At 42.3% G+C, this 27,357-nt stretch overlaps 1 protein-coding gene across 1 annotated transcript in view; it reads left to right on the forward strand.

The window, feature by feature from the left end:
• Nucleotides 1–27,357, forward strand: part of POU6F2 (POU class 6 homeobox 2) — a 485,940-nt gene that overhangs the window by 425,401 nt on the left and 33,182 nt on the right. The window contains exon 6 of the mRNA XM_062179142.1: nt 200–340. Coding sequence (XP_062035126.1) covers nt 200–340 — 141 coding nt within the window. The remainder of the gene's footprint in view (nt 1–199; nt 341–27,357) is intronic.

Consider the following 27,357-nt stretch of genomic DNA (forward strand, 5'->3'; position numbering starts at 1 on the left):
ACCTCCTTCCAGCCTTGCTTCCGTCTTCCCCCAACCCCCAGAGAATCAGAGGGAGGATGCACCAGCCCCCTCCAGTGGGTCCCAGGCCCTTTGCATGAGCCGAGGGGGCAAGAACGACCTCTCCCAAGTGAATGTTGCGTCCGTGTGCTGTGCCTGTGCCTCTCAGTGGTTTTTACCCTGATCTTTTCTTTCTTTGCAGCTGGTTAATAATCCACTAGCAAGTCAGGCTGCAGCGGCTGCAGCAGCAATGGGCTCCATAGCCAGCTCACAGGCCTTTGGCAATGCCCTCTCCAGTCTTCAGGGGGTCACAGGTCAACTAGTTACTAATGCACAAGGACAGGTGAGTGGGAGATGGGAACAAGAGTGAATTTTTATGGCAGATTGAACTCGGAAAGGAAATGAATTTCTTTTGCATGACAGTGATATGTAACCGCATCTATTCCAGGCAAATAAATAATGTTTACTAGCAATGTCAAGAATAGGAGAAGGGTTGGGAGGTATTTCTATATTTTAGAAGCAAGACTTTCCTTTCCTTCCCCCAGACTGTCAAAGTTTTATTTTGTTTTTATTTCTATACAGTGACTCGTGTTGTGAACTTAATTGAAAGAGCTACCTTTCATTACCTGGGCATTGTTTGTTGGTTTTTTTTTTTAATAGAGTCAAATTTTTCAAGTGAAATTGTAATTTTGCTTCTGTACTTTTCATTCTTTTTCAAAATTTGGATAATGGGGAAAACTGGTAAGTTTCCATCCCTAATTGCCATACAATGTCTAAAGCAGCCTCTATACAGCCAGTTTCTGAGTGCATGGGAAAGTGATGAAGTCCAGTAGAGCAACAGAGGAACAGGAGGAGTTAGAATGAAACCGAGTGCAAGTCAGCCCCCTGGCCAGGCCTCCTGCTGATTGTCACAGAAGCTAGGGGTCTCTTGCATGCTTGTAGATTTCCTGGAGTCTGTCAGAGCCAGTAAACCTTCCTCATGTCAGGTTCCCTTCCGCCACTCATGTGCCCACGACGCGGTCACTAACATAATGACAGCGCTTCTGATGACCCCACAAACCTAAAACCTGCATAAAAAGCACACAAGAGTTGGAGCTGTTGAAGTCCAAGCAGCCTGACTCAGAGCCCAGCCTTGGTGAGTGGGGCACTTGGTTCTCCAATGCAGCTGTTAATGGCCACGAAGCACAGGGGGAAAAGAGCTTGCACCCTGGGAAAGATTTTCTCTCCTAGAGTTATTTCCTCAGCAGTGTGTTTACGCACTCCCTGCTCGGACTGCTCTGTGGAGGGCAGGAATTGCGATGTCCTGGACCCTGTTTTTATTTTACATAAAGAGTAAACAAAGATGCATTATAAGCTAAACCGTCTCCATCTACGTCCCAGGGAAAAAAAGCTGACCTTGTTATATTTCCTGGGCGGGCGCAGGATTGTCCCGTCAGAACCCCAAGGGCTGAACGATGGAGCTTGTCAAAGAGAGGCCCCATGTAATGAATCATCTGATCACAGGTGCACACCACACATATTAAAGGAGGGTTCTGTGAACACTGTGCCCTCTACAGTAACCTTTCAATGTCTGCTTTAACCCTTGTTCCAATCCCTTTTCATCAAAGGATCATTTTATGCAGCGGGCTCTAAATGGAGGCTCTCAAAAGCCTATTAAGATTTCTGGAGGGATGGGTATTGGTGTGCAGGAAAAGTTGGTTTTAATATCTATAACTCATTCTCCCTTCAGGTCAGTCCTAGAAACTGCTCCCTACAGCTGTGCTCCCAAATAGAACATCCTGCTTCATTCTTGCCAGGTAGTTGGTCCCTGAGATGTAAATTTTAATGGTCCAAGGTAAAAACACCACCCATGAACCGGTATTTCCTCCCTCTGATTTTGCTGTTCCAACACCCAAATAAATTGCACTGTTATGCCCTACCCTTTGAGTTCCTGTGATGGAGAAAATGCTTTGTTAAAGGTATTATTAGGAGTATGTCTGATGATTTCATAACTGATCACTTTGCTAGTTACGAATTCTTAGGTACTGGAGTTGCAACCTTTGTTTCATGTGGTCTTCGCTAGCCTCTGATCTCGTAGATAGCTCTCCCAGTCCAGAGGTATCCATAAGAAAATGGTCTTTGATGTAGATTGGTTATTACTGTACATACAGTGAATAAGAGATGCTTTTACTTTAAAATTTTGATCTTAGATATTGTGTTATGATTGTTTGATGGATAGACAAGCCTAACATGGAAAACAATGACACTGACAAATGTATCAGTAATACCAACCCATGAAGTCTTGTCTGAGTTTCAACACATGCATCCAATTGGGAGGGGGTGTCACATCTTCCTTATGCACAAAGATCCCAAAATTTGCTCACACTTGTGTAGCACGATGACTTGAAAAGGGGTGCGTCCTGCATCTGTTGGCATGGAGATGTCTGTGGAGCTTTTTTCAAGTAGAGGTGAGCACCTATATTGTCAAGTTAAAGAGGAAAGACAGAAGTGTGTCTGTGTGTGTGTGGGTGTGTGGGTTAGTGGGTGGGTGTGCGCGCCCGCTCTTTTGGCTTGTGTTAACCTGGCCAAAAGGTAAAGCGACACTGGACTCAGATTCGTACAATTAGCCCTGCTCAAAATACTACGTCAATTTCAATCGATACATTCAGTCCATTTCCAATTCCTTAAAGATCTCCACTGAGTTTTCCCCCAAAAGGGTAAGAGATTCGTTCATTGCAATTCTTTTTTTTTTTTTTTTTTTTTTTTTTTTTTTTTTTACAGGCAGAGTGGATAGTGAGAGAGAGAGAGAGAGAGAGAGACAGAGAAAGGTCTTCTTTTGCCGTTGGTTCACCCTCCAATGGCCGCTGTGGCCGGCGCACCGCGCTGATCCGAAGCCAGGAGCCAGGTGCTTCTCCTGGTCTCCCATGCGGGTGCAGGGCCCAAGCACTTGGGCCATCCTCCACTGCCTTCCCGGGCCATAGCAGAGAGCTGGCCTGGAAGGGGGGCAACCAGGATAGAATCCGGCACCCCAATCGGGACTAGAACCCGGTGTGCCGGCGCCGCAAGGCGGAGGATTAGCCTGTTAAGCCACGGTGGCGGCGCCAGCTGTTCATTGGAATTCTTGACATCAACTATCTTTTTACATTTGAAAGTTCGCCCAAGGGTAGAAACAATAAAATCTAAGCCAAAGTTAGGAGAGCACATTTTTCTGCTAGCTTGGGGAGTTTAGGTCTGAGGAGCATTCATTGTTAGGAAGACCCTGAGCTTTGCTTCCCATCTGCTGGTTTCTCTGGAAAGTCAAAGCCTAGTAACTAAGAGCCTTGGCTTTGACTTCAGACCCAGCTGGCATTAGGTTTAGGCTTTGCCTCTTTCTAGTTTTAGAACCTTGGGACAATGACTTAACCCACCCAAACCACAGCCTACTCTTTTTTTTTTTTTTTTTTTTTTTTTGGACAGGCAGAGTGGACGGTAAGAGAGAGACAGAGAGAAAGGTCTTCCTTTTTGCCGTTGGTTCACCCTCCAATGGCCGCTGCAGCCGGCACACCGCGCTGATCCGAAGGCAGGAGCCAGGCACTTCTCCTGGTCTCCCATGGGGTGCAGGGCCCAAGCACTTGGGCCATCCTCCACTGCCTTCCCAGGCCACAGCAGAGAGCTGGTCTGGAAGAGGGGCAACCGGGACAGAATCCGGTGCCCCGACCGGGACTAGAACCCAGTGTGCTGGTGCCACTAGGTGGAGGATTAGCCTGTTGAGCCACAGCACCAGCAACAGCCTAGTCTTTAAAGCTTACATGGAACCTTTGAGCAGTAGATGGCTGTGGCAGCAACTAGCACTAGAAAAGTAGGAGCCCGAGGTCTGCCTTCGCAGCCAGGCAGTCCCCACCCCACATAGGGAGACGTGCCAGAATCTTCCTTCAGGCTCTTTGCCTCCAGCTCTCAATGGGAACAAGTCCCACCTGGGACTTGTAGTTTTGCATCCCTGTCTTGGCATTTGACTTTTCTTCCATTAACTGGATCTCAGTAAATTTAAAGAGCTAGAAATTGATCTATTAAAGGATTTTTTTCCCTTGTTTCTGTTTTCCCAACCAGAAGTTAGGAGCAAATATGGCAGGAAAATGTCAGTCATTTTTAAATTTTCTAACCCTGCTCACTCATGTGCTGTTAATTCAAAGGACAGATACTCTTCAATAGAATAATTTTAACAGAAATATTACTTCCTAAATTCACAAAGCACATATCTCACCCAAGGATATTAAAGCATTTCAAAATTATATCAAACCCATTGTGTCTACAAAGCACATTGAACCTGTTAAAAACTAATTAAAAATTAAAGGAAAAACAAAATTATATCAAACCCAACTTTAGTCTGAGGTGGAAAGGGAGCAAGTACCCTTCAGGTAATTAGGGGCCATGACAATGGCTATGCATGACATTACTGAAGAGAGCATCCTAGGCCTCTTCACTTACTGGATCAGGAACTCCTGCAAACGTGGGAGTCAAGCAGAATAAGACCTCGGTGTGGACTTGTTTGAACCCCTGGTTGGCCTTACGACCTTGAGCAAATTAAGTTCTCTGAGCCTCAGTTTGGCTAACAATATAACAAGAGTATTAAAATCTAATCTCTGCCACTGCCGCGGCTCAATAGGCTAATCCTCCACCTTGCGGCGCCGGCACACCAGGTTCTAGTCCCGGTCTGGGCGCCGGATTCTGTCCTGGTTGCCCCTCTTCCAGGCCAGCTCTCTGCTGTGGCCCCGGAGTGCAGTGGAGGATGGCCCAAGTGCTTGGGCCCTGCACCCCATGGGAGACCAGGAGAAGCACCTGGCTCCTGGCTTCGGATCAGCGCGGTGCGCCGGCCGCAGCGCGCTGGCTGTGGCGGCCATTGGAGGGTGAACCAACGGCAAAAGGAAGACCTTTCTCTCTGTCTCTCTCTCTCTCACTGTCCAATCTGCCTGTCAAAAAAAAAAAAATCTAATCCCTAGGTTGTGAAGATTAAATAAATAATATGTTGAGGGGTTTCTACCATGTCATCTGGGTACACAATTAAAGGCTCAATAAGTAGTTGCCATAATTATCATCACCATCATCTTTATTTCAAGCTTTGTCTGAGATTTTCTGGAAACCTGTATTTGGTAGGGATACACAGCAGGAAGTAGTACATACATAGGCAAAGAGAAAGGGTGCTGGAGACAAGATTGCCATTCTCCAGCTGTGAGACTTTGGGCAATTTCCTCTCCTCTCCTCTCCTCTCCATGCCTCAATTTCCTCATTGTATTAATGGGAATAATAATGGCACCAGCTCCTAGGATTACAGTTCTTAGGATGGGGTCAGGCACATTGTGACAAAAAACCAAAAACGCTAAAGCTCAATAAATGCTGTTTACCAAGATAATACAGGTTGCACATCCCTAAATCCAAAATTCCACAATCCAGAGTCCTTCAAAATCTGAAACTTTCTGAGGACCAATGTGACATCCCAAGTGGAAAATTCCACAGCTGATATGTGACGGTTCAATATACACTAACTTTGCTTCATGCAGAAAAATATTTAAAATATTGTATAAAGTTACCTTTCCATGTGTAGTTCATGTGTATATGAAATAGAAGTGAATTTCATGATTATACATGAGTCCCACCCCAAGATAGTTCATAATACACATGCGAATATTACAACCCCCCAAAAAAATAAACAGTCCAAAACACATCTAGTCCCAAGCATATCAGATAAGGAGGGTGCATAAGTGTTGTGTGTATATCACCGTGCACACAACCCCGCCTATGCCAGAGTTTGCATATTGAGTTATTTTAGGAAAACATCATCCTTATGTCGGACTGGGGTGTGTGTGTGTGTGTGTGTGTGTGTGTGCGCGCACATGCACATATTCTTCACACTCATTGAGTGACTATGTTCAGGATCTGCCAAGTAGATTTACCATCGATTTGTCCAGCTTTGGGGTTGCCTTTCTTGGGCCCCTGGCAATCTCTCCTTATTGCAGAAAAGTAAAAGCAAATGAAATTTTGTTTTGTCCTAGAGCAGAAGAAAGCATTTTACATTTTAACTGAACCTCAGAATGTTTCCCAAAGAAATCAAGTCCTTGACCATATGAAATTTTCTTAAGTGACTGCTAGTAAAGTCAAAGACCTCCCTTTTGTCTTTTATGGCTCAGTCATGTAAAAAAAAAAATCACCTAAACAATATTACTTTTTTAATGTATTAAAAAAAACAAAAAATAGACTTACCCATGCAGGTTATTCAAAAAATACACATACCTGAGGCAGGGATTTAGTCTAGTGGTTAAGATGCCAGTGAAGTCTCTGCATCCCACAGGTTGTCTGTTTATAATCCCTGTGGAGAAGAAATAAACAGTATACAGTGACTCAAAGTAAATGAGGTTCATTACATATATTTAGCCAAAGCCAGGTGATCGGGAATTTAGAAATCTTCATGTAAATTATTTTATTTCACTTGTAATAATGAAACACTAAATGTATAAAAAATTTAAAATACAAGACACCTTGTTTAACCAAAGACTAACCAATGTTAACAGAGATATAATAAGTTTCAATGATAAAACCAGAGAATTCTTTTCATGCAAGTTTTTCACTTTTACTATAAAATATTAATTTTTAAAAAATCAAGATTCAAAATATGTAAAGAGTGATGCTGCCTTTTAAAATAGAAAAAAGCAATACAATCTATTATGTAAATATTTTGGATAAATAAGAATCAAACATGGGTTATTGAAAATTAAGAGTTGGTATCTGTATGATCACAAATATTATGAACAATCGATCTATGTAATATGCTTAGCTAGTAGTCTGAATCATGTTTCTAAACTGAAAATCAAAACAATCTGAAAAAGATTTTCTCATTTGCAAATGTCATGATAGGAAGCTTTTCTAAAAGGTATAAGATGTAAATCACATTCAATGAACTGTTATTTCAAGTGGCTTTTTTTGGGGGGGAATGGAAGAACATTTTAAAATCAGTTCTTTCTGGAGACTGGGAAATGTGTGTTCATGGGGTTAGGAACATTCCAGGAATTTTACCCTGGCTTCCTAGGAGTGATAAAGATAAAGCACTGGCAACAATGAATCACCGTGATCTTTCTTTCTTTTTTTTTATTTTATTTTATTTTTTTTTACAGGCAGAGTGGATAGTGAGAGAGAGAGACAGAGAGAAAGGTCTTCCTTTTTGCCGTTGGTTCACCCTCCAATGGCCGCTGCGGCTGGCGCATCGCGCTGATCCAAAGCCAGGAGCCAGGTGCTTCTCCTGGTCTCCCATGGGGTGCAGGGCCCAAGGACTTGGGCCATCCTCCACTGCACTCCCTGGCCACAGCAGAGAGCTGGCCTGGAAGAGGGGCAACCGGGATAGAATCCGGCGCCCCAACCGGGACTAGAACCCGGTGTGCCAGCACCGCAAGGCGGAGGATTAACCTGATTAAGCCACGGCGCCGGCCAGCCGTGATCTTTCTACTAACATATCTCCCCCTTAAAGCCCAGCTCAGCGCTTTCTTTCCTCATTTCAGGAAACATAATTGCATTAATGCAGTGTTTCCCTAAGTGTGCTCCTGGGGAAAACATGGAGTCCCTCCTGAAGCTCCACACGCGAGGGTGCCCGGGTCACAGGAGACTTGCGTCCTGCAGGCCGGGACCCTGCGCGGTTCAGCATCACCAAAGGGGCCAGCAGGCAAACCCGCTAACTTTGTCAGTTCATAGTGCAGCAAGTCCTGCACACTGTTTCTGTCCACGGGTTTCAATGCCAAATGCTTATTTTTCAATTAGAAAAGAGATTTGCTTTTTGCAACAGGGGGCTCTGCAGAGCTGTTTTGAGGGCACACAGCTGCTTAGCCCCTTTGTAGAAATACAGTTTCAACCATTCCAAGAGCTCCCAAGGATAGGGATAGGAAAACGGAGGGCAACCCGGGAGCGCTGCAGACCCGAGGCCCTGGTGGAGGTGGCACTCTTTGGGACTGGGTAATCTGCAATGATTGCTCAGAGGTGGCGTCCTGAGCCAGAAGGAGGGAGCAGGGGTCTGGCCCAGGGTCCTCGCCTCTTTGGTTGTGGGGTACTCTGAAGGTCAGTGGTGCCATGCAGCCCCGAGGCACGGCCACTCTCCGGGCCCGGGCAGAGCAGGTGGGCACTGGCAGACTCGGGACACCATCCCTCACTGTGACTACAAATTGTTGCACACACCACACTTTCACTGCTGTTCCACCCTTCCACCCTTCCACCCCTCCACCCCAACCCCCATGTCTGAAATGAAAGGGTTCATCGCATCACTGGCCCAAGGAGCTGAAAATAATGCCCCCTTCCAAAATCTTTGTCTTTCCTCCTTCCCCAGCAAAACAGCCTTGCAACCTATCATGTGCAACAGAAGGGGCGGGCAGGGATATCTCCAGTGGGAAGCACCAAGCAGGGGACCTTCCTATGAATACCAGTCTGAGAGGATCAGGATCTCTCCCCCAAAGCACAGCCCTTGTGCCCTCCCACTGTTTCCTTGGCTACCATGGCCTTTGTTTTTATTCTTTGTTTTCCTAAGAACAGGGAAGTGTTTTCTTAAGCTCTTGGATCAAGACTGTTGTCACCTTCTCCTATCTAACTGATAGGAGAGGGGCCTGATTACCTAATAAGCTGCCTAATCACCAGCTATCTTCCTAAGCAGGTAATAAGCTGCTATTTACCCACTGCTCCTCAGAGCCAGTCGGGCTTCTTCCATCTCTATGTCATTGCCATAGTCTGTGTTCCAAGTACCGAGCCTCATTGTGGCTTTATGGTAAAATGCTATGCTTAACTGACATTCACATGGCTCATTTCAGCAAGAAAAGCCCTTTAACCATTTTAATTTTTATAGCAGTGCTAGGGTTTAGCTGAGTGTTCCTTTAAGCCAAGTGATTTCTGGGAACTATAATGTCCCATGGACTGGGTCTTCACTGTGGAGCTGGCTCCACCTGTAATTCCCCCTACTTGAGCTGATTATCTGAGAGCATTTACAGAGTTCAGTGACTTCTTATAAGTGACAGTCCACCCCGTCGTCCTCTCCCACCCCAATTCTCTCCAGGTCAAACCCCTCCTCGTTTGTCTCCTGGCTGCTCCATAGACAGGAGGTCCACACACTCCAGCACCTGCATTTTTTCTCCATCTGCAGATGAACACTGTAATTCTTGCCCTACCAACCTCAGAGAGCTCACTTCAAGATGAGATCCACACACTGGAGAACTGTGAAGGGATGCAAACCTGATCACATGAACACAGGATGCTTTCACTGACATTCTCACCATTATCATTCTCACTGACCCAAGGAACCCAGAGCAGTAGTCTCAGGCACCGAGACACTCTTTAAAAGTCAATCTCAGAACTCCACTTCCTCTTGCCGGAGAAAATTGGCCTCAAGGTGTCATGGCCTGGGGGATCATCTGTCTCCTGCCTTGGGGCAAGTCACTGGAACTTTGCGGAAGGAAGTGCGTAGTGTGCATTTCCACAGGCGCACTCGCTAAAATCCTGCTGCATCTGCTGTCACGCTTCGCAGCAGCAGCACCCAGAAAAGTGACGTTAGGATTAACTAAGCCCCTGATGTGGCGAGGCCCATATATTTCTAGATCTTTCACAGTTGCCACTCTAAGGAGGAAAGCACTTCTGAAGAAAAAGAGAAACATCTAGCACTGTATTTGGAGCCTAAGAAACTACAGATTTTAAGTTATGCTTAAGTTTACACCAGTGATTTTGGGGAGAGGGGAGAAAAACACTAGCATGTTAAATACATCAAATGTTGAGGTAGCCTAATTTCACAAACATCAATAATGTAAAAAAGTACTAAAATGTTGTGATTAAAGGAAGAGTTCCAATTGCAGAAGTATGTTATCTGTTTGACAAATAAGCTTAAACAAACCAATATCAGACAAACTAGTGTGTGTTTAGTAAACAGACGGGAGTAGATGCTAGGTTTTACAGCTACAGAATGCATTAAATTTGTTTTGCATTCATGGGGCAAGAAAAGAGAGAAAGTACCAAATTTGGGGCTAGCATCCCTAGGAAAACATGAGCTCTTTCTATAAACCAGTTTTACAGTTCAACAGAGCATTATCAGACAAGGGAAAACATCCCACCTCCAAAGACAAGTTCAGTGCATCATTTACCACCTCATATGCCGAATAACACACCCAACTTCCTTGCTGATCCACATGATGCACACCCTTAAAGATGTCATCAGCTCATGGGGCCAGCAAGACACAAGTGAGAAATAGATCAAGACCAGAAAGTATGGAAAAGTCACAATTCAGAACAGCAAGAAGAGTGAGGTTCAAGGTCAGATGTACAGAGGCAAGCTTTTGTGTGACCCAGTCAAGTCTAATAGCCACAGGATGCTGCTCCAAAATGCCACTTATCTCATCCACTAACCTTTTCCAGTTGTGTAAACAACAATATAAGTAGATCCTGAGGAGATGCCATGAGGTGGAGAGCTCAGAAAGCAGTGAAGGCGCCTTTATACATTTCAGTAAATGATTCACCACGCAAAGCAAAGTGGGGGTGTGGGAACTGACACACTCCCTAGATCAGATATTTGCCAATAGAGATTCACAGTAATCCAGTCTTGTTGGAGTAACAGAAGTGGGCATTGCACACATTCATGTATTCACAAAGTACAAAGGACACAGGCTTTCAAATCAGGCAGAGAGAAAGATCTGAATCCTGACCCTATCCCGACGAAGCCATCCAATCTTCCTCTGCTACCGTTTTCGGTTTTTTTTTTATTATTATTTTTATTTAATGAATATAAATTTCCAAAGTACAGCTTATGGATTACAATGGCTCCCCCCCCCATAACTTCCCTCCCACCCGCAACTCTCCCCTTTCCCGCTCCCTCTCCCCTTCCATTCACATCAAGATTCATTTTCAATTCTCTTTATATACAGGAGATCAATTTAGTATATATTAAGTAAAAATTTCAACACTTTGCACCCACACAGAAACACAAAGTGAAACATACTGTTTGAGTACTAGTTATAGCATTAAATCACAATGTATAGCACATTAAGGACAGAGATCCCACATGAGGAGCAAGTGCACAGTGACTCCTGTTGTTGACCCCACAAATTGACACTCTAGTTTATGGTGCCAGTAACCACCCTAGGCTCCCGTCATGAGTTGCCAAGGCTACGGAAGCCTTCCGAGTTCGCCGACTCTGATCATATTTAGACAAGGTCATAGTCAAAGTGGAAGTTCTCTCCTCCCTTCAGAGAAAAGCACCTCCCTCTTCATTTTTTTTTTTAAGGGAAAGGGTTTATTGGGGAACACCCAACAGACCAGAAAGCTGATTCCAGCCAAGACTGGGAGAAAAGTCACTCATCTTTTGTAGGTAGAGGAGTTTGTAGAGAAATTTTTGAACAATTATACAGCATTAAGTGGGGAAGAGGACCATCAGTACACACAGGTTGGGAGTAGAGCCATTGGTGGTAGAGTAGAGGTTATGATTACAAAGAAATGAGGCCCAAGTGAGCTAGACAGGGTCTAGAACAAAGGACAGAGTCATTATTAGAGGAGCTAAGAAAGGTGCTGTCTAAGCTACAATTAAGTTTTCTGATTGAGAGGCAAATAGAACCTGACAGAAGGGGCTACAACTGTGGATGACAAAAGACTTTAAGCTGCCATGTTTAAAATTATAAACTCATCAACCAACAAGAGGCACTTGCTTACTTCACAGTATTTTTGAAAGCACCTGTAGGATTTTACAAGTATTTAACCCTTTAGGCCTCTGGAGCTTTCTCATTAAGATAACTATCATGTCTAGTAACACAATTAGGATAACATTTTAAATAAGGTAACACAAATTTTAGCCTGAGCTTTTTTCATTTCTGTTAGCATGGTATATCTTTTTCCAGCCTTTCACTTTCAGTCTGTATGCATCTTTGTTGGAAAGATGTGTTTCTTGTAAACAGCAAATAGATGGGTTTTGTTCCTTAACCCAATCAGCCAATCTATGTCTTTTAACTGGACAGTTCAGGCCATTAACGATCAATGTGACTATTGATAAGTAGTAACTTTGCCCTGCCATTTGCCAAAGATATTTTCTAATATATACTTTGAGCTTCCTGTGATATTTTGCTGTAAAGTTTCCTTCCTTTACTTTCTTTCATATTGATGACCGTGTTTCTGTGTTTCTGTGTGTAATACATCTTTAAGCATCTTTTGCAGGGCTGGACAAGTGGCGACAAATTCTTTCAGTTTCTGTTTGCTATGAAATATCTTTATTTCACCTTCATTCACAAATGAGAGCTTTGCAGGATATAGTATTCTGGGCTGGCAGTTTTTCTCTCTTAGTACCTGGGCTATGTCTCGCCATTCCCTTCTAGCTTGTAGGGTTTCTGATGAGAAGTCTGCTGTGAGTCTAATTGGAGATCCTCTGAGAGCAATCTTGCGTTTCTCTCTTGCACATTTTAGAATCTTTTCTTTCTGTTTCACTGTGGTGAGTTTGATTACTATGTGTCGTGGTGAGGATCTCTTTTGGTCATGTTTACTAGGGATTCTATGAGCCTGTACTAGGATGTCTCTGTCCTTCTCCAGACTCGGGAAGTTCTCTGCAAGTATCTCACTAAAAAGGCCTTCTAATCCTTTCTCTCTCTCCATGCCTTCAGGAACTCCTAGAATCCTAATGTTCAGTTTTTTAATAGTATCCTGTAGATTCCCAACAATATTTTTTAGATTTCTAATTTCTTCTTCTTTTCTTTGGTTTGACTGTATGCTTTCCTGTGCTCTGTCTTCTAAGCCCAATATTCTCTCTTCTGTTCCACTGACTCTGTTTTTAAGGCTCTCTAATGTGTTTGTCATCTATTGAGTTCTTCATTTCATTTTGATTTCTATTCACTATCACACTTTCCTGTTCTACTAGTTTCTGCGTTTCATTTTGATTCCTCCTTAAGATTTCATTTTCTCGAAGGAGATTTCCTATCCTGTCCAGTAAGGAATTTTGTAGCTCAAGCATTTGTTTTTGAAAACTTCTAATTGTTCTTATAAATTTTTTGAAATCCGTATCTTGCATTTCTTCCATCTCATCATCTTCATAATCTTGGCTTGGGGTGTCTTGTTCATTTGGGGGTGTCATAATGTCATCCTTGTTCTTGTTTTCTCGGTTTTTGCGTTTGTTACTTGGCATTGTAGGGATATTTGGATTCTCCTTCCCTCGCTGTGGTGTTTTTTCTTGTTATACTATGACTGTATTAAGTGGACTGTCTGCTTTTGATGGAGCCTTAGAGGCTTGAGATGGGTGTGGCCTGAGAGTCCTGTTTGGTTCCTCAGGGTTAAGGGTGTGCCAAAAGTGACACTCCCATGTTAGGCGTGGTAAATCTCTTTCTTTCTTTCTTTCTTTTGATTCAAAAGGGAAGTAATTCCACACAGCTGAATGGAATTGGAGGTAGTTAGCAGGGGAATGATATGCCCACAGGAGCCAGTGATCAGAAGCTCCTTCCCAAAGACCACACAGGGAATCTGTGCTGCCCTCAGTGTGGGCTCCAATTCTTCTGCAATCTCCCACTGGGTTGCCAAGGTTACCAAATTGTAGCATCTCTGGAGAGTACTCACGTGAATTCCGTGAGTTCTCTCCCCCACTGTCTCTTTTTTCACAGTCTCAGTTCATTAGCACCACACATTCACTAGGTCCTAATCTCCTGTTATTTCACACACCCCCCCCCAAGTCAGGTTTTTCTGCTTGGCTGAGGGCCGGTGCAGTCCTGACTGAGGTCACCCTGCTTATGACGTATGACCAAAATGGCGCCTGCTCTTTGTCTTGCTCGCCTTTGAGAGGTGAGCGGAGAGAGAGAAACTCGTGTCTGTATCAGTTACTTTTTTTTTTTCCTCTCTCTTCTAGTTAGCCAGGTGAACTTTTCCCCACGGAGTTTCAAGCCTCGTTCCCTCTAGTCTCCTCTTTCCGCTTGCCCGCTGGTGTCTCGGGCTATTGAGGTTCAGCTCACCTTGTGTTCCAGCGCTGGTGTGTTGATTCCGCCACTGGTGTCCCAAATCATGGGCTCCCACGCTCTCCACGCAGGTCCATTGTGAATCACTAGTTCCAGAAGAGTTTCCTCTGCTGTTTCTTCCCCTAATCTTCCTTGAGCCTGCAGTATCTCCACTTTTATTAAACTGTCTCTTCCAGAACTATCAGTGTGCTCCCTACCTATTCTGCCATCTTGCTGCTCTCTACCGTTTTTTTTTTTTTCCATGAAATAATGATAATATCTTTCTCTTCAGGTTGTTAGGAGGCTTACTATTATCAGCAAACATCAAAATTATTATGATTTACTGAACACTCTGTGTGCCAAGCAATGCTTAGCACTTGATGGGTTGCACCACCACCATACAAATTGGCTTATTATCCCCACTGTAAAGTTTAAGGAAGTTCCAAGCTCACCCAGCAAGCAATGGCAGGATTCAATATAATAATACTTTTTGTTTTCTTTACTGATGTTGATGTAGTTCAAGAGGCTAGACTAGCTCCTAGCATGTAGTAAGCACAAATATTGTAATAAAATCTGTGATCTGAATGAATGGGGTATTTCATATAGTCTAATATGCCATTCAATATGCATTTTGCATAAATTCATCGTTCATTTCATTCTCACAGTGACCTGGCACTGTTATATCTAATTTACAGCTGATGGATGAACTGGAAGCTCAGAAGAGTTAGCCAGCTCTCCAGAGCTACAGAGTTAATAAATGACAGAGCCTGGATTTAAGCCCAGATCTGGCCACTTCAAAGCCCAGCTTTCCTCTGAGTGAAGTTGGTTTCGATACAATATGTATAAGTGCCTAATATGGTGCTGGCCAGATAGTAGTTATTCCATAAATATAATGCTTTCTGCACCCACATATATATTTTAATCCATTTTGACTGCTCTAAAGTAGGGCCTATGTAACATATTAAATTTTTATGTGAAAATGCTTTTAAATATGCCATCTTGCATTACTGTGTCTGATGAAAATAATAATCATCTATTTACTTACTTTTCTTCAATGCTTTAAATATTTCAAGATTTTTCTAAAGAATGAAAGTAATAATGGATATTAACTACTTGGTACACACATGCTCACGAGTAACAAGCCTACCCTTCCTCTCCCCCCTTGTTCCTTTTCTATATCTGACTTGAAACCCATGGTCCCTCCCATTTGATGGTTTTGAGTCTCTGCCCACACCGTGAGTAACTAAAGTAAGCTGGATGACCTTGACTCTCTCAGCAGCTGCAGGCGAGGTGATCCCCAGCTTACCTCCATAACATGACCCTATGGCTGCAGGATACAATAGCATCTACTTTTCTCCATAGCAAAATACTATATTTAATCCAAAGGCAGGGCCACAGGGAAATTACCTGCCAGGTTCATGAAACCATTATTGGATTCCTTTACCACCCTAGAATAGAAACATTCATATTTGCCTTCAGTAAATCTGCAAATTCCATTAGCATGCTATCCTAAATAACCAGTAGGAAAGGAGAAGTGATACATGCAGTTAAACAAACATGTTTTACATTCACATGGAATTTGAGGATTTGGTTGCAAGTCAAAAATGGAAGACTTTTTAATATGAGGCTCTTTTCAGTATCATTGAGTTATGAAAGAAAGAAATATTTCAGTTTTTTAATACAAAGGGTGGCATCTTCCAGAGAAAGACTATGTTAAGGTGACTGTATTAGTCAGTTTTTTATTAACTACAGTGAAATACCATAAAGAAAAAAATGTTAATTTAGCTCACAGTTTTGGGGATTCAAATCCAAGATTAGGCAGCCCCACTGGGTTGGTATCCAGTGAAAGTGACAGATGGCAATAGAACATAAGTGGACAAAGGACCACAGGCAAGCCAGAGAGCAGAGATCAGCTGGACTGACTCGGCCTTCTGTAACAACCCTTTAATGAAAACCACATTCCAAGGGTATGCCCCCATTAAGCTAACCTCCTCCCATGCCCGACTTCTAAACACCCTACTCGAATTAAGTTTCCACCCCTACGTACCATTAATTTACTAGTTTTTAAAATCCTACATGAGAACAACTAACAGAGCACATTAAAGGAAACCTGTAGAAGTGAAATTGACACTATGAGAAGCAATGATTTGATCAGCTCTTGTCTTGACTGTCCAGGAAAAGTTTATTTTTTTTTACTATTTTCTTTTTCTACTTAATACCTTGATTGCACTCTTTACTTAACACAGAATTATTCTTAGGTATTTAAACCCAATTGAAAATAGGTCCCAGTAAAAAAATAAGTGTGAGAAGAAGAGAGAGAGGAGATGTTCATTTTGGCTCATGTTCCCATGGACTTACCCCTAAGGGTAAAGCTAAAAACTTGCCTTGGGACTCCAAATCTCATTAAGCTGGGCGGTACTAATGCCATCTTACAGGTTAAAGTGATAACTTTTCAGTGTGTAACTGATCATATATATAGGAATAAGTGTCAAAGGGATCACATAAATAAGACCTATTGTCTGGTAATAACAGAATTAAAAATGAGAGAATGATCCAACATGGGAAGCAGTCCACACAGCAGACTCATAGAGTGACAAATGCCCTAAACAGCATTCTGACTTCAGAATCAGCCTTTAAGGCATTTGGATCTGGCCAAAAAGACCATGAGAGCATGGAAAGCCAAAGCACGGTGGCAAAAAATGATCTATATGAAGGATCTCTGTGAGTGAGATCCCAGTGAAAGAAGGGACCATCAAAGAAGGAGGTACTTTTCTCTGAAGGGAAGAGAGAACTTCCACTTTGATCATGGCCTTGTCTAAATAATGTCAGAGTCTGTGGACTCAAAAGGCATCCATAGCCTTGGCAGTTCATGACAAGAGCCTCAGGTGATCACTGATGTCATAAATAAGAGTGTCAATTGTTAAATCATTAACAGGAGTCACTGTGCACTTGTTCCCCATGTAGGATCTCTGTTCTTAATGAGTTGTGCTATAAGAATTAATGGTACAACTTGTCTTCAAACAGTACTTTATACTTTGTGTGTCTTTGGGTGCAAACTGCTGACATCTTTACTCAGTATAGAGTTGGTCTTCTGTATATAAAGATAATTAAAAATGAATCTAATGAAGAATGGGATGGGAGAGGGAGCAGCAGGTGGGATGGGAGTGGGGGTGGAAGGGCAGGTATGGGGAGAAGAATCGCTATATTCCTAAAGCTGCACCTATGAAATTTGTATTTATTAAATAAAAGCTTTCTAAATAAATAAATAAAATCCTACATGAGGTTGGGAGCCAAGCCATGTTCAAACAATAGCAATGATAATACAAACTACTTCCATGAACACAGAAGGGAGTGACACAGTATCTCAGGAACCTGATACCTGAATTTTTGGAACACAATATCATATATCTTTTTTTTTAAGATTTTATTTAATGAATGAAAATTTCTTAGGTGCAACTTTAGGAATATAGTGGTTCTTCCCCTGATGCCCACCCTCCCACCCCACCTCCTACTCCCTCTCCCATCCTATTCTTCATGAAGATTAGTTTTCTTGTTTGTTTGTTTGTTTTGACAGGCAGAGTGGACAGTAAGAGAGAGAGACAGAGAGAAAGGTCTTCCTTTGCCATTGGTTCACTCTCCAATGGCCGCCACGGCCGGCGCACCATGCTGATCCGAAGCCAGAAGCCAGGTGCTTCTCCTGGTCTCCCATGGGGTGCAGGGCCCAAGCACTTGGGCCATCCTCCACTGCACTCCGGGGCCACAGCAGAGAGCTGGCCTGGAAGAGGGGCAACCGGGACAGAATCCGGCACCCCAATCGGGACTAGAACCCGGTGTGCCAGCGCCGCAAGGCGGAGGATTAGCCTGTTGAGCCGCGGCGCTGGCGAAGATTAGATTTTAATTAACTTTAATATACATCTTAAGTTATTTAAGAAGTAGAGTATCTGCCCTTTCTCAGCTCACATGGAACAAACCACTAGAAATGAGGATAATATATATGGTATTGCATATCTAGACTTGTTCCTACAATCCAAAACCTAGAGGAATCAGAAAGAACTAAGAACTTACCCTTCTCAGAAGCCAAATCTGATACTGTAAACATCACTAGAAATAGTCCAAATTTTCAGAGAAGCAGATTAGTTTTAATTTTGAGTTATGGATTAAACTAATGGTTTTACAACCAAATCTCTCTTGTTCTTCAATAAGTATGACTATATGAGCTTAACACCATATGTCCAGTTTGTGAATGATCCCATCTGACAATACTGTGATATGTGTTTCTGATATGGTTGAACCTCAAAATAACTTTCAAAAATTTAAATTCCAAAATTCATGTTATTGGCATTAATTATAAATTATTGTGCTTAAACAGGACACTCAGAACATCATTATGTTAATGACTTATTAGCAATGATAAATCACATTTCTCTAGGGCCGAATTTGAAGGACCTGAGCATTTAAGATTTTTTTTGAAGGACAGATGTTTAAGGTAAGAAACAAAAGACAGGCCGGCGCCGTGGCTTAACAGGCTAATCCTCTGCCTTGCGGCGCCGGCACACCAGGTTCTAGTCCCGATTGGGGCGCCGGATTCTATCCCGGTTGCCCCTCTTCCAGGCCAGCTCTCTGCTATGGCCCGGGAAGGCAGTGGAGGATGGCCCAAGTCCTTGGGCCCTGCACCCGCATGGGAGACCAGGAGAAGTGCCTGGCTCCTGGCTTCAGATCAGCGAGATGCGCCAGCCGCAGTGGCCATTGGAGGGTCAACCAACGGCAAAAAGGAAGACCTTTCTCTCTGTCTCTCTTCTCTCTCTCTCACTATCCACTCTGCCTGTCAAAAAAAAAAAAAAAAAAAAGAAAAGAAAGAAACAAAAGACAGTGAGAAATCACAGCTGGAAGAGTACATCAGATGCTCTGCTTACATCATTCACAAACCGTCTGAGCACTAAGGTCTGGGAGCAGATCACTCACCTATGAAAATGGAGAAGCAATAATATGAAGAAAACTCATCATCATAATTTACAACACTTGATCTTAGTCAAAAGGCCAAGAAGCAATTCATTATCATAATTTTAAGGAGTTAGAATCTTTGTTGTGAGAAATGAGAAATTCTGTAGTCTCATCCTAATCATTAAAAAATCAGTCTAACAGGAAATTGAAAAAGCAATATTTGTTAGAGTGATGAGGACAACTTTTTCTGATTGAACAAATAGATAAACACTGCATGCGAGTATCAAAATACTTTTAATTTTGCCACAACAATGGAAATTCTCTTCACAAAAAGCACATGCATCATCGTGGACTCATGAAACTCGTTGGTGATAAACAGATGCATTTTTAATGACACTTGGCGTGGCTTAACTCCCTATCCATTTTTTTTCTTAGAGGCTTGTTTTGTTGTTTATCCTAATTTAAATTCCACTTTACAGCCTGAATGCACTGAGTATAAATATAGCACCAAGAGATACTATATATGTATAGAAGTTTCTCGAACAATTGCCATTCTCTTCACCAACTCCTAAAAGAATTTGGTTTATTAGAGAGCACCAGTCCCTGATTTAGTTTCTTTGCTATCATTGCTGTAACTCTTTTTCTCTCTCGTTTGAGAAGAAATACAAAATAAACAGTTCCTAACTCCAGAGCTTCACCTAGGAATATTTAATAAACCTTCTAAGGACCAAGGTTTGAGTCAAGGTGTTCTCCCAAGCAATAAATAACTTTAATCTGATTTACTCACTTAATCTGGCATCAACAGGCTGAAGCAGAAATACTTTCCCAAATTCTAGACATTTCTGCTGGCATTAAAACAAAGTCTTAGGCAAAGCCACACGAAGTCTCACAACATTGGTCTTTCTACAAAATGGTGGCTTTACCACAGTTGTGATTCTTTTTTGAAGGAAAAACAAAATATTTCAGCAATTTCACAGTGTTGGTAGCTGCAGAGAAAATGAGAAGGACTCATAGTTTAATATGTTTAAATTGGTGAAACAGAGGACTGAGGATAAAAATGTCTGCAGTGCATCCTTTAAAATTTATCTTTGTTTTCTGGTACATGAACTATTCTTAAACTTTCTAGTGGACAAATGTAATGAAAATGTAAAACCACTGAAGAGACTTGGAAACTGAAACATTAGATCATCTTTACAAATATTTTCATTTTCTCCCACTGAATAAGTAATATTCAAATAAATAAATAAAGCGAGAAAAAGAATAAAGAATGGGAGAAACTACAAATTGAAACCAAGACCACAATGGCTTGAAGAATTTGCTTTTGTGAGACATTGCACTTGCCCTTATTATAAATAGCCATGAACTGAGATATCCATGTTTTTATTCTGATTAGGATTCTATACACAGGAAAATTTAATGTATTCATAGTTGGCAGAAGACATGAGAGCATGGTGGAACTCAGCCACTGTTTAGCAAATGAGAAATTCACCAGACCCTTGCAGAGGAATTAAGATGTATGGAGGTTATGACTGTGGTGAGGTCCTAAGCAGCAACAGTGTCCTGTGCAAAGTTAGGGGCATCCCCCACCATATGGCTGTCATTGCTACCCTCCAGTGAGAATCAGCAGTTCCAGGGGGAAGACAGTCATGGCAAGTTCTCCATCCATTCCCCAGGATCCCTCCAAAGTCATCTTTCTTAAGTGAATGCAGTACCGAGAGCCTCGCTTATTTGGTCTTTGTTGGAAGGATTATTTTGTATCACTAAGTACTTCTCCCTGGTCACAACTGAAGCCATTCAACATTGATCCCAAAGTCATTCCTGGCTTAGTCCATCCAGGCTGCTACAACAGAAGACCAGAGACCGGACCACTTGTAAACAGCAATAATCAACAGAATTTCTCATATTTCTGGAAACTGGGAAATCCAAGATCAAGCTGCCTACCGACTCCATGCCTAGTGAGAGCCTGCTTCTTCGTTCATAAGTGTGCTGCTCTTCTCACTGTGCCCTTACATAGCGGAAGGGGTGAGGAACTCTCTGGGGTCTCAAAGAACACCAATCCCATTCATGAGAGCTCCACCCTCCTGACCTAACCTCTTCCCAAATGCCTCACTTTCAAATGCCATCACGTTGGGGATTAGGTTTCAACATATGAACTTGAAGGGATAAAACCGTCTACAGCAATATGCAACTGAACCTTGACTACAGAGGAAAATAACATTTTGCAAAATTAACTCTCCCATTTTCATTGTCCCACTTTCTCTTGAGTAAAAAGTATGCAGAGAGGAGAAGGCAAACAGCACCACAGAGAAATCAAGAACCCCTAAGTAATCTAGAACTTGCCAACAGGGTTTGCAGTACAGATCTACGGTTCAGATATAATTTTAAAACATGTGTGATGGCAGGCACCTATGCTGTGTTCAAGAAAATGATATATTTCCTGAATATTGATCACTGCTCACCCGGCTAGCCCTCCAGGAATGGACCACAAAGGCAGTTATAATGACTGCTCCGTTAATTCTCATGTCCATTTAGTATCTTCTCATATACATTGAATTAAATCTTTTCATTATATACTGGATCAAAACTTTTTTCCATCAAGGATTCCTAACAGATGAATAGGTACCCAAACAAAAGAAGAAATAGCCAATCTCAGAATTACAAAGAGTATGATGCACTTTAACATTTAAGGAAAACCAAAACAAAACACCTGCCTCGTAGTGTAGTGTATGCCAAGTTCAGTTGTAGTTTTACTGCGATGGGAACTGTCAACTGCTCCGAACAGGGCCAAGGCTGCTAACTTCATTTTGTGAAAGGACTTGAGAAAGATTCAGGTCCAATAAGAATGATCACTGTATCAACTGAGTTGGCTCTTACCTGCGAGGCCTGTCACTTTCCTGAGATGTGGAATTCCTTCTGCAGGGTGTGCTGCTAATGGGCTGCATAACTAAGGTTCACCTGTGCTCGATAAGCAGACAGTTCCTGCAAAGTACCTTTGCAATTGACATTATTCATCCTGTCTTACATCATTTAGATCTAGTAGGATCCCTTCACCTGCCTCATCATTTGTATTGGAAAACACAAGCAGACACATTAAATTTTTTTTTCTTTCCCTGACTGAGGACTGTTCAGGAGTGCATCTGGGAGTTTGGGGTAGTCTTGTGTTTAATTAAAGTGAAGAGAAAATAGAGACCCACAAAAGCACGTCTCTGCTAGACTTTATAAATACTGCTGGTTACTAATGTAAATAATCTTATCAATAGAAGAGTACTATAGAAATAAGTCGATTTGGATGCAAAAAACCTGGAAAGTATCTATATGAGAAGTCTTCAAAAAGTTCATGGAAAAGGTTTAGTACAAAAACACAACTTTCAAAAGATTTTTTACATGAAAATAACTTATCTTTCTGGTCTAGTTTTCCTGAACTTTTTGAAGTCCCCTTGTATGACTGTCAAATGGCCAAGTCATAATTGCTCCTGATTCTCCTGACATTTTCTTGGATAGCATCACTATCATCTGCTTCTGCGGCTACTGACTTTCCCTGTTAGCATTTTCAGGTTTTCAAAAGCTTCAGAAGAACTTCAGCAACTGGCACATTTGAATAGTATCCATTTTTAAGTCCGCTGAAACTTTAACAGTGTTATAAATAGCAGCCACAAGCTCTCAGAAATGAACCGAATTCATAGTTTATATGTATGTTCTGCTCATGATTTTAAATTTTCTACTTCTGGAATCTTGTTAAAATCTCTCTTCTCTCTCCTTCTATATCTCCTTCTTGCCTTCCTTTTTCCTCTTCCTCAAATATTCCAACTGAGCAATTCCTAACATTGTGCCCTACGAGACCACTTCAGTTCCTGCAACTGACCTTAAGATTTGGGGAGAGAGCAGCCCCTCTCAACCTTCTCCCCTTGTCCCTGGACAAAAGCACAGGTTCTTACTTCTGGACACGCCTGGTCAACTTTTGGGCAATATACTCTTCTATGGTCACTCTAAATCACATTTTAAATCTCTCCCCCTCCTTTTCCCTTCTCTATTCCTCTTCCTCTTCTTCTTCCCTTCTCTCACTCAGTTCATCTTTCTCTCTCCTACCCCCATTACTCAAAACCACAGCCTCTGATGTTGGGTTTTTAGAGTGTAGGTCCCACAGCTTTGAAGCTACTACGTTTACTTAGCCACTTTCATCAACCTTAAGGTAAAGAAAAAGTTTCCATGCCCCACCCCTGGGAATTAAAAAAAAAAAAAAAAGCCCAGAATTTTAAAAAGTCTGTCTCCCCTCAGTGTGGGATCTGAATCCTAGACCAGTCTAGGTGGTCTTCAGAAATCCTTATCAATTTGTGGTCTTGTCCCTATTTGGAATGTTCTGCCTGTTAAATTTTGGTGCCTACATGTACACTTCCCATGTAGCATTCTATTGTAAGACAAGAAAGGATGAATCATTTTTCTTGGTAAGGTACTGCTTTTCTAATTCTTCATCGATACATTTTTCTCATGGTGAAATTACAACATTCAAAATAACTTTAAAAAATTGCAACTTGGTGCTAATGTCCAAAATTTAACACACAAGAATGTAAACAAAATTGTGTTATGAATGAACATTTACTAACCACCTCTTTAGTTGGTAAGGCGCAATATTGACAGCATTGCATACAGTAAGTTATTTAGTACTCACAATACACTTGAGAGCTATGCATTTATTCCATTTCACAGATGAGAAGACTGAGATTTTTGAAGGATTTGGTGTTTTACCAATAACCTCCCACTAGTTAGTGACAAAACCTCAGCTTAAACACAATCAGGACATTGTTTTCTCTATCTACATCTTAAATTCTATGAAGGAGAAGTACCTTTAATGTCTTTAAGAAGGGTTTTCATAGATTTATTTACTTATTTGAAAAGCAGTTACAGGAAAAAAAAAAGGGGGGAAGGTGGGGGGGCAGGGGGAGGAAAGAGAAAGAGAGATGGCTACAACAGCCAGGGCTGGGGTGGGACAAAGTCAACGCCAGGAGCCTGGAACCCCATCAGGATCTCCAATGTGGGTGCAGGGTCTCAAGTACTTGGGCCACCTTCCACTGCCTTCCCAGGCCCATTAGGAGGGAGCTGGATTGGAAATGGGGGCAGCCAGGACTCCAATTTGTTCTCAAATAGGATGCCAGCACTGTAGACAGCAGCTTAACCCACTGCACCACAACACCAATCCCTTTACAAAGCTTTTTCAGGAAGAGGATTGCTTTTATGGTTGCTTTGCTGTTATTATGGCATATGTTTTCATGCAAAATATTCTTCTCATAACAGGACAGAAAGTGCCATTTGGAAGCTCCTGACACCTCCAATTCTTTACTCCTAAGAGTCTGTTTTTAAAGTTGAAATCAAATAGAACACCCAGTGGGGATCCTAATTCTGACAATAAAAAACATCAAATAAGTGGGTATCAACAGGGGTATGGTACCTTTAGGTACCCATAGTGAACACATTAAAATGCATACTTCAAAAAGTGTTATTAACAGTTGTTCATTTAGAAAATCTGTGCTGTCCATTTCATGTAAATTGGTCTAAGGTGAAATTCTGAGCTTTAGTGAGGCCACCATTAGGCATACTACTATCCCCTATCCCCAGGTTCATGCCAGACATAGTTAATCAATCATAGCACAATTTCTTCCTGAACCTTGAAACTTCCAGAGTTCCAGGAATTCAGAGCCAACTGTTGTTTGCAAGGTTAAACCTGTTTGTCCTTGGCTTAATGTCTTCCTCTAATTGGATGTCTTCACCTGCTTATCTTCATGCATTTCCAAGCTCTCAGATTCTCTTTGAACCCCATCTTCCCTCAACATTCATACTTCTCTTTTTCCTCATCTTGGACACAGCCCACTATAAGAAGGCACTAGATTGCATCTTGGAATATGGTATTTCCCTACCCTTGCCAGAATCAATGTTCTCACTAGAACTGCCAAAATAATTCTAACTGAATTTAACCTTACACCTGGGACACGATGAGCCCAGATTGAATGCAAAATATAAAGAAGGCAAAAACCATTACTGAGAGAAGAGAAGGGAAGGAAGGAGGAGGTGACTGGCTGCTTCCACTCAGTGACTGCTCACCACCAGTCCCCCGGCTCTCAAATGCTCTGCGCTCTTTGTTCAAGAATAAACAAAGGGATGTTAGTGTTAACAAAAGCCTCTTGACCAAAAAGTGCTGAGGTTACCAGAACATTTAGGAAAGAATCATCTCTGCTGATGGATTGAAAGACCTGAGGAAGCCACCGATTTACAGCATTGATGGGTTTCCTTTTCTTAAAGATATGGGCAACAGAACTGCATGTCAATTTGACATCTGCAATCACGTTGTCCGAAGCAGTTTAACAGCATATCCCAGAATGTAACAACATGTGGCCCATCAGAGGACTTGTCTGGGTGCCTGGGCTTCTGTCATACCTGCCTCAGACTGCTGCCGCTGACACCTGTGTGTCGGCAGTCAATACACTCAGGGCACTCACCCTCCATCAGTCATAACTTATCCCTATTGAATCCTTCAACCAGACCGAGGTGCGTATGTGTATTATCAGTGATAACCTGACAACCCATCAGAGGCACATGGCCCTGAATTGCTGGGGTTTGCTACAGTAACAAAATAACCTTTATGATGGCTTCAATTATAAATGCTGCTGAACTAATGATGGTCGCATTTGGGTATAAGCCAAATTCTTACGGGAACAAGGATCTGTTAAATATGTGTTCTAGTAGCTAGTAGTCACTTGGATGATTTCTTTAGTTGTTGCTGCCACATGAACTTTACTCCTCAATTGTGATTTATGCTATTAACTCATTTAAGAAAAAAACATGTGGACACGAACAGCAACAATCAAAGAAGGCTTCTGTCAGGAAATCCAGAACTCTTCCAGGTTACAAACTGTCATTCCAATATCCTGCATGGGCCTCCACCTGGTTAAAGATGACTCCTTACTGATAGAGAGCTTACAGCAATGATATAGAGAATCATTGCCAATGAAGCCTAAGCTACTTGTAATGGAATAGATGGGCTAATAACTTCATCCAAAAATATCTGATGTTGCAACCAAGGCTAGAGTAGGCCATGATTTTTGAGTTGAAGTGGGAGTTAATGAACCCAGCAACTCTTGTGCTAAGGATTCATTGGGATTCATTTTGTTTCACACTTGGATGAATGCAGCAACATCCTAGGAACTCACCTCCTGGTCTGTAGTCTCTCACTACGTGGGTCCATTCTATCTGCAAGGCCCCAGTCATACCTGAAATAGCTCTGACTCCACACTCCTCCTCACTTCACCCTACCCCATCAAAACCCCTGTATGATAATGTGTTGAATGCATGCAATCTGACCCTTCTTGGATGAGCTGTCACTGATCACTGCCCATGCTCTCACCTTGGGACTACTCTCCTGATCTGAATTATTTCTCTGCTTTTCCCAATCCCACCCAACCTCTGTGACCCTGCATGGCCCTTATTTCATCTGTAAAGTCCCTCTGGACCATCCTCCTCTTTCTTCTTTAGAAGTATCTTATCTACTCCCAATACCCCTTTGAGAACCCACAGTGTGGGTATAGAGATTTTCACAGGTAGTCCTTTGCCCCTCATTTGGTGCTAATCCTTCCTTCCTGTGGATTGTTGGAATCTTTCACTCAACATGGCCGTCTTGTCACCCCCTGCCCTGCTCCAACAACATCTTCTTGGCATCTCCCATGACACCCAGCACAGAAGAGGATCTACAGTTATTAGGTTGCTTTTCCAGAATCTTCAGCAGAGTGCGAAATAGCCTTGTATATTGAACAGGAGTCATAGCCTAGTTGCTGTGTTGGCTCAATGACATGGGAGCGAGGAAATCAAACTGCAAAAGCTAGTTTTAAACTACAACTGTTTCAAAAACATCCTATTTTTTTTTTTTTTTTTTTTTTTTTTTTTTTTTTTTTTTACAGGCAGAGTGGATAGTGAGAGAGAGAAACAGAGAGAAAGGTCTTCCTTTTTGCCGTTGGTTCACCCTCCAATGGCCGCTGCGGCCAGCGCATCTCGCTGATCCGAAGCCAGGAGCCAAGTGCTTCTCCTGGTCTCCCATGCGGGTGCAGGGCCATCCTCCATTGCCTTCCCGGGCCATAGCAGAGAGCTGGCCTGGAAGAGGGGCAACCGGGATAGAATCCAGCGCCCCAACCAGGACTAGAACCCGGTGTGCCGGCACCGCAAGGCGGAGGATTAGCCTGTTAAGCCACGGCGCCAGCCAAAAACATCCTATTTCTACCTTTGCTCTAAAACCAAGCCTCCCCTAAGTGATTTTCAAACCTCAGTTTAATTTACTGATTTATTTGAAATATAAATGAACTTTTAAAAAGTTGATGGAAAGTGGCATTAAAAGATAACTATTTTGGTACAAAAAGTTTCAAACTCCAAGCATAGTTTCCTCAAAATGTGCATTTTCCATGAACTTTTGGAAGACTTCCCATGTGTGTATTTTACTTTTTTACACCAAAATAGGTTTATC

Source organism: Lepus europaeus, chromosome 20, assembly GCF_033115175.1.
Source record: "Lepus europaeus isolate LE1 chromosome 20, mLepTim1.pri, whole genome shotgun sequence".
NCBI classification, from domain to species: domain Eukaryota; kingdom Metazoa; phylum Chordata; class Mammalia; order Lagomorpha; family Leporidae; genus Lepus; species Lepus europaeus.